General features: G+C 42.0%; 1 protein-coding gene across 1 annotated transcript; it reads right to left on the bottom strand.

The window, feature by feature from the left end:
- Nucleotides 1-442: 442 nt before the first annotated feature.
- On the bottom strand, nucleotides 443-7,063 carry c16h1orf198 (chromosome 16 C1orf198 homolog). Its single transcript, XM_044376415.1, has 6 exons — nucleotides 6,736-7,063; nucleotides 5,364-5,414; nucleotides 4,687-4,812; nucleotides 4,070-4,237; nucleotides 3,350-3,712; nucleotides 443-2,115 (listed from the first exon to the last, which is right to left on the bottom strand). Exons 1-6 carry the CDS (start codon nucleotides 7,039-7,041, stop codon nucleotides 2,059-2,061), a joined length of 1,071 nt encoding a protein of 356 aa, XP_044232350.1. The 5' UTR covers nucleotides 7,042-7,063; the 3' UTR covers nucleotides 443-2,058.
- Between the last annotated feature and the right edge of the window lie 83 nt (nucleotides 7,064-7,146).

Raw genomic sequence — 7,146 nt, 5'->3', positions numbered from 1 at the left:
TAAGATGAACAGCATGAAGTTTCCTCAGAACTACGGACGTCCCTCCTCCTCCTCCTCCTCCTCCTCCTCCTCCTCCTTCCCTCCATGACATCTTGGATCCACTAGAAGTAACAGCTGGAGGATTTGATTGAGATCAACAAGAATGCAAACAAGCAGGAAAACACTTTTCAACACGACTGTTTCAACAACCCAGAGAGAAAAAAAAAAAACTTCAATCATTGTTCTTCTATGATAAAAATCAACCTCACCAGTGACTGATGTTTGTAACCATGACAACTCTTGTGGTGAACTCTTCATGCAGAGGCTGCTCTCTTTAAAGTTTGGAAAAATAAAAATTTGTGGGTGTGATGGAGAACTATAAAAGGAATGGAAAACAGTACTTGCTATTACAGAGGAATGGGCTCCGAGTCCAAAAAAACACTTTCACACAAAGACAAAGAAGCAGGTTTGACTTTCATTTATTTACTTCCTTCTGATCCGTGACTCTCAAAATGCATGAGTGCAATATACATGTATAGCATAAGATACAATCAGCGGATAAATATAAAATTCAGTAAAATAGTACTCTAGTCATGTAAACTGGATTTTTCATCTATGACACAAGTGGTAGAAATCACTACAAGCCTAAAAACACAACGTCCGTTAGAAACGCACACTAGCTCTGCTCAGCACTAGTTTCAGGTCAGAAGTGACGTTCGGGGAGGAGAGTGAGTGAGTGATGGTGAGGAAGTGTCGGCGGGGGGAGCTGAAGCCATACAGGACATCTGTAACAGGTTCCCACGGCAACCCAGACACACACACAGACTGAGACTTTTCCATGACTCAAGTTGGAGCTCTTGCATCACCACAGAACACAAGAGTCTGTTTTCCTACTTCAGCCGCGCTGGAAACCAGCAGCTCATTCAATCAACGTTGTGCAGTTTACCTGTAACACCATGACTTTCTCCCATCTGAGCAACAAAACCAGTAGAACCAGTAGGACCAGTAGGAACTGTAGCACTACTTTCAATCTAGAAGTTTATAGGAATATAAATAAAAAGCACATGAAAGAGTAAAAATAATGGATAAAGGTTTGAGTGATTTGCACAGATGAAGCTTATTGTACATGAGTGTCTGCAGTCTCACCGTTACTGTGCAAACACACTTAACTGGACCAGTAACGAGACTGGTTGAGAATATATGAAGCCCGTCTGAACTGGTCTCTACTTTATTCTCCTGCCAGTTATAATAATAAGTTTTTGTGAATCCACAGACGGGTGAACAGTCTGTAACGGTCATTTTAAAAACGTTCCCATCGTTTCCCAATTTTCATTTGAAACTTTTGCAACATAAAGAGATGAAACTTGGAAAGCAGCTGCTGTTGCTACTTAGCTCTCAAGTTCATTATTATTATTATTTTTTTTTTTTTTTCCCAAATTCTACGTTATTGTGGCTCATTAACCACGTTAACAAAACACTGTACCGTCACGAGAGAGAGAGAGAGAGAGAACTACTAAACTAGCAGCGTGGACCCCGTTTACATTCATCACCTCCATGTGTCTTTTAATTAATGACGTCACTGATCTGGTTTCTGATCCACTTTGGTTTTCGGGGTTTAATCCTGATGCTGAAGCTGTTTGTTAACTGACAACAAGAAGAAAAAAGCAACTTTACAGTTTTACTTTATTCTAACTAGCAAACATGTTAGAATATCAATCTGGTTGCATTTAAACTGATGTTTGTGATGTTTTTGCGGTGTGACTGTTGGGATCATAGACGGGTCAGTGTGGATGCACAGTCAGGGACGACACACACATGCAGCAGCTGGTTGGCAAGAAACTAAAGATTCAACCCTAATCACTCATCTAGAGGGGGGGGCAGAGGGGAGGGGGGGGTGTGGGGGTGATGCCTTAACAAGCCACTGAAGATAATTACAAAGACATTAATGTGGTTTCATTTCAAAGGTTGGTGTTTCTTAAATCTAGACGTGGAATACTGTCGTCATGGCAGTGTGGTCCTTCTTCAGAGTGATGATGATGATGATGGTTCATTCAGAGCGGTGACTGGTCTCCGCTGTGGTTACCAGTTGTCTAAGAAGTCGAATCCAGTCTTCAGGATGCTGCTGCTTGTGTTGAACTGGGGGGAGGAAGAGGAGGAGGAGGAGGAAGAGGAGGAAGAGGAGGATTAAACACGGTCAGAGTTCAGATCTTGTTCAGTTCACTGCTGCCTCGTTTTCTGAACAATGTGAATAATTGATATTTGGATTTACTACGACAGATTTATTATTTTACTATATATATATATATTATTATATATTTATTACATCACTGTCAGTTATATTTGATCCATAATTCTCTTCATTTTTACAGTCTTCATTAGAACTGCAGCAGAGGATTAATTAGCAACTGTTTTGATTATTGATAATCATTTTGAGCTGTCTGCTGGTTTATTTACTCTTCAGTCATAATAAACTGAACATATTTAACTCGGTCGGCACAAAACAAAACATTTTATGTCATTTTGGGATTTTACCATTTTCTGATGTTTTATGGACCAAACAACAAATCCATTGATCTATAAAATAATCTACACATTAATCAATAGTTGCAGCATTAATCAGTATTAATCAGCTCTACTGTCCCAGTAAACTAAATCTCTGAACTGCATCTTTCCTCTCATTTATTTTACATCATGAGCTTTTGTCTTTGTAGCGAGCTAACCGCTAACTGCTAACGTTAGCATGTACAGACATCATGTTTCATACTGAACTAAACAAATATGTCTGACTTGACTTTTACATTAAATATGACTTCTAAACCATTTTATTACTATTAAAGCTTTGCATATTATCTGCAGCAGCATTCAGTGTATTTACATTCATAAATGACTTCTCCACATCATTAGCTTCCACCGTTAGCAGCAGAGTCTGCTGTTGACTGGACTCAAACAGGAAGAAGGATTCATGGTTGTAATTTCACCTCATTGATTAAAACCTCTCGATCAATGAAACCTCTCTACAGCTTCACCAGGTGTGTTGTTAGCAAACTGGAAACTTCCTGCTTCTGCTGCTTCACATTAAAAGCTTCCAACTGGCAAACGAGCCGATGCTTTTAATTGTGAAGCAAATTAACGACTGCTGCTGTTCACAACAACAACAACAACAACAAAAACAGAAACAGCTCGAGATCTGATCCTAGTTAAACTACACAGCAGCAGCAGCAGCAGCAGTAGTGAGAGCAGCTGGTCCAGGCGTGAACCGGGCCTGAACTCTTACGGGTTATGATCTGGTGTCCTGATGAAGACATATGGAATATAAATCACTGACTGTTGTAACACGTAAAGAATGTTCTGTATGTGTTTCACGGCTCACCTGGGAGAAGGTGGGGCTGTTGGGCGAAGCCTCTTCCTCTTTCTCCTTCTCCACGCCGGCCGGGACGTTGGGGGACTTGGACATCATGCCGGAGGAGAACATCTCATCGTGGGCGTTGCCGGCCGACGGCAGCGTGCTCTGAGATCGCTCCCAGCCCGCCACCGACGAGGACACGCTGACGGGCGGGGCCGGGCTCGGCGAGATGGAGATGGACGCCGGCGTCGCGCTGACGGCCACCGGGACCGGGACCGGGACCGGGGGCTGCGGGGCCGGAGGTTTGGGTGCTCGCTGCTTGGTGGACCTGCTGGGAGCCGGAGGGGGGGGGTCTGCCGGCTCGGGCTCCTTCGGGGTCACAGACGTCTCCTAGAGACAAATATGAGCATCATCAGTGTCATTGAGACAGTTAATATTAGATCTTTATTGCACATAAATATATTTATAGTTCTCCGAGTTAAAAGTTACAAAAAGAACAAATATTAAAAATGTTCAGAAGCTAATTTAAGCTGTTTGTTTGACGGTGACGACAGACAGGAAAGAACTAAAGCAGAATATTCAGAAACAGATGAAACATCATCGTTGCTCCTCTGACTCCGTTGAAGCTTCACAGACGTCACTTAAGATTCTATTTCAGGATTCGCAGCTCGATGACGAGTGACGAGTGTTCGGGAGGGAACTCGCTGAATTAATATGTGATCGATACACACGAAACTCAGCGCTCACCTGTCGCAGGTAGGAGGGCAGCGACTTCTCTCCTTTCTCCAGGGATTTGATCTGACTCGGGGTGAGAGACTGGAAGTCGGCTTGTTCTCCCTCCAGTCTGGATCTCTCGGCGCTGATCTTCCAGAAAGACGACTCCTCCTCCGGCCTGCGGCCCTCGCTGACAGACACCTTCACAATAAAACGACAACGACAACTCTTCATTTACACTGACGCAAAGACACAAAGAGCAGCTGAGTTCACAAAACATGAACTTGCATGTTTTTTCCCTGATAAATGATCATATAATTATGAAAACCTGCTTTACAATATGACTTAAGTTAAAGGTTATTAACAGAGTAAGATTTAACAGGCTGCTGTTGGTTCAAATATTGTAATCGTCACACATAAAACTCCATTTATACTTTAATTTATTTATTACTAAACTTAATTCATGTGTGTAGAAACACACAGAACATTGCAGGAAGTGATCAGGTTGATCCTGACAGCTGAACTGTATCAAGACCTGATTGATCAGCTGTGATTGATCACATGGTCCAATACAACTATGCATCAATATAATAAGTGCATAAAACAGGATCCACAGTAGATCCACAGTAGATCCAGGGGATCCATCATACCTTGGGTCCTGGTGTGTTCTTGCCCAGCTGGCCGGGATGAGGAACCTTCACGGTCTTTGAGTCCGACTGAGACGCCAGCAGACCCTGATCCACAGATCCTGACGTCAGACTGAAGTCCAGCTGACTCTGAAGACGTCAACACAAGTCAACTTCACGCCTTCGATTTACATCAATTAATTAATTACAGATGTTTTAGGAAAGTTAGTTGATTAATTGACTAGAGGATTGTCAGAAAATAAATCACTTTGATTGTTAATTATCAGGAAAAACGTCAAAAACGTTTTGATTCTCAAATGTGAGATTTGCTGATTTTCTATTTTGATTATTGATTAATTGTTTTGAGTCATTTTGAAGAAGAAAAAGTCAAAATTCTCTGATTTCAGCTTCTTAAATGTGAATATTTGCTGGTTTCTTTAGTCTCTATGACAGTAAACTGAAGATCTTTGTTGTGGACAAAACAAGACGTTTGATGACGTCGTCTTGGACTTCGGGAAAAATGATTGTTAGTTGCAGCCGTTTTAGACTGTTGGTCAGATAAAAGAAGCACTTTGAGGACCTCAAAGACTAAACACATGCGAGAGTAATCATCAGATTAATCCATAATCATAACAGCTGCAGCCTGATTTGCCTGATTTGAGTCACTGGTGTCACTGGTGTAACTGGATCATTGTTCTTACCTTGGTTTCCCAGGAGAACGGAGCAGAATGCTCATCTTGCCAAGTTATATCCTGAACACAAACACACACAGTTACAATCACATCTCACAATATCACAACTTTATTTAAAGGTCAGGTTCACTATTATTCCAACTGTGTGTTAAAGCAGCAGTCAGGTGTCTGTAATCATTCCTCCTGTTCATACTGGATATTAAAAGATCCTTCAAATGTGCTTTAATGGAAGTGATGGAGGATAAAATCCACAGTGTGTCCACACAGTCATTTAAAAGTCTGTGTGAAGCTTCTATTCAGCTTCAGCAGTCTGAGTTAGTCATATCAAGTGGATATCTGACACATTTACAGTCTTTTTAGCATCAAATTCCCTCTTTGTGTTTCCTCGGACAGTGTTTCCCTGTTGAGCTGCAGGTGGAAGTATAGTAACAAAAAGAGGAACTTTAGCACTAAAAAGACTGTAACGTTGAAAGATATCTACTGGATTTGACTCATTTGGACGCTGAAGCTTCATATTAGCTTCAGATAAACTTTTAAATACATGTTTGTCCTCCATCACTTCCATTGTAAGGTCATTATGAAGGGATCTTCTAATGGTCAGTATGAACAGGAGGAATGATTACAGCAAAATGTGGTCAGTTTATCCAGATAACGCCTGTTTGTAAAGCTGCTCAGATGCTGTTGACCTGATGAACTGATCTTTGTTCTCGTTGCTAATCTACCGCTAATATCTCCGTAACATTATGATATCTTGATGACACCAAAGCTAAGAATCACTGTAAACAATAAGCTTTATGATATATTCAGTGAGGGATAATTCTATGATAATGTTGGTGTCTGGTGAGACACTGCCCTGTTTGTTTGGTGCACATAGTGCTCCTTTAAAGTGTTGAAGGTTTTAGCAGATGTTTTTGTTTGTACTTTCGTAAACTGAAGAAATGTATTGTTTGATATAAGCTCTGAGAAGTTTGGCTTTTTGCTTAAGAATCTGGTATTATGAGCATTTAAATTTGGTTAAAACAGTAAAGCAAATAGTTGAATTGATCTGCCAGCAGAGATTGACGTCACATTCAGTGAATATAAACAATCCATTTAATCATGTAACGTGATGATCGATATGATCAGCAATAAATCCAGACAATTTAAATCTCCACCGTTGTTTTGAACGCGGTGTTATGATTTAACGAGTGACCGTGTTAACTGGTGACTTTCAGCCATGAAGTCACCAGTTAACACGGTCGCTCGTTACACCGAAACACCGGGACGGGTTTCAGAAAAACACTGTGACGTAAACCAACATATTTCAACGGCTACGTGGCTGCTCCCGCCTCTACGTACGTTAACAAATATACGAATATGAATTCAAAAACGGTCTCGGTACCTCTTCCCCGAAATGGACCATCTTCTGCCCGGTCTGGATGAGCAGTTTGGGGTAACAAACCACCTCTTGTCGCTCCAGTCTGTGCGCTGCGTACCGGGCTCGGATGTGCGGGTCCATCATCCAGCTGTCGATGGCGGTGTCCTGCTCCTGCGGCGTCATCTTGTCCCAGGCCGAGCCGTGCTTGCTTTTGATTTTCTCCCTCTCCTGCATGATCTTCTTGGCCATTGAGTTGATGGAGGAGAAGTACTCGAGCTTCTTCTCCTCCATCCTGTGGGCGTCGAGCCCCGCGACGGTCGCGGCCGCCATCTTCAGCTGCACCCAGCTTTTCTTCTTCTTTTGTTGTTTATTGGCAGTTGGCAAACAGCTCGCCCAGCTCTTCTTCTTCTTCTTTGGTTTTATTGGTGCTTTACC

Source organism: Thunnus albacares, chromosome 16, assembly GCF_914725855.1.
Source record: "Thunnus albacares chromosome 16, fThuAlb1.1, whole genome shotgun sequence".
NCBI classification, from domain to species: domain Eukaryota; kingdom Metazoa; phylum Chordata; class Actinopteri; order Scombriformes; family Scombridae; genus Thunnus; species Thunnus albacares.
The sequence above is the reverse complement of the archived record's forward strand: the minus strand, read 5'-3'. Positions and strand labels throughout refer to the sequence as shown.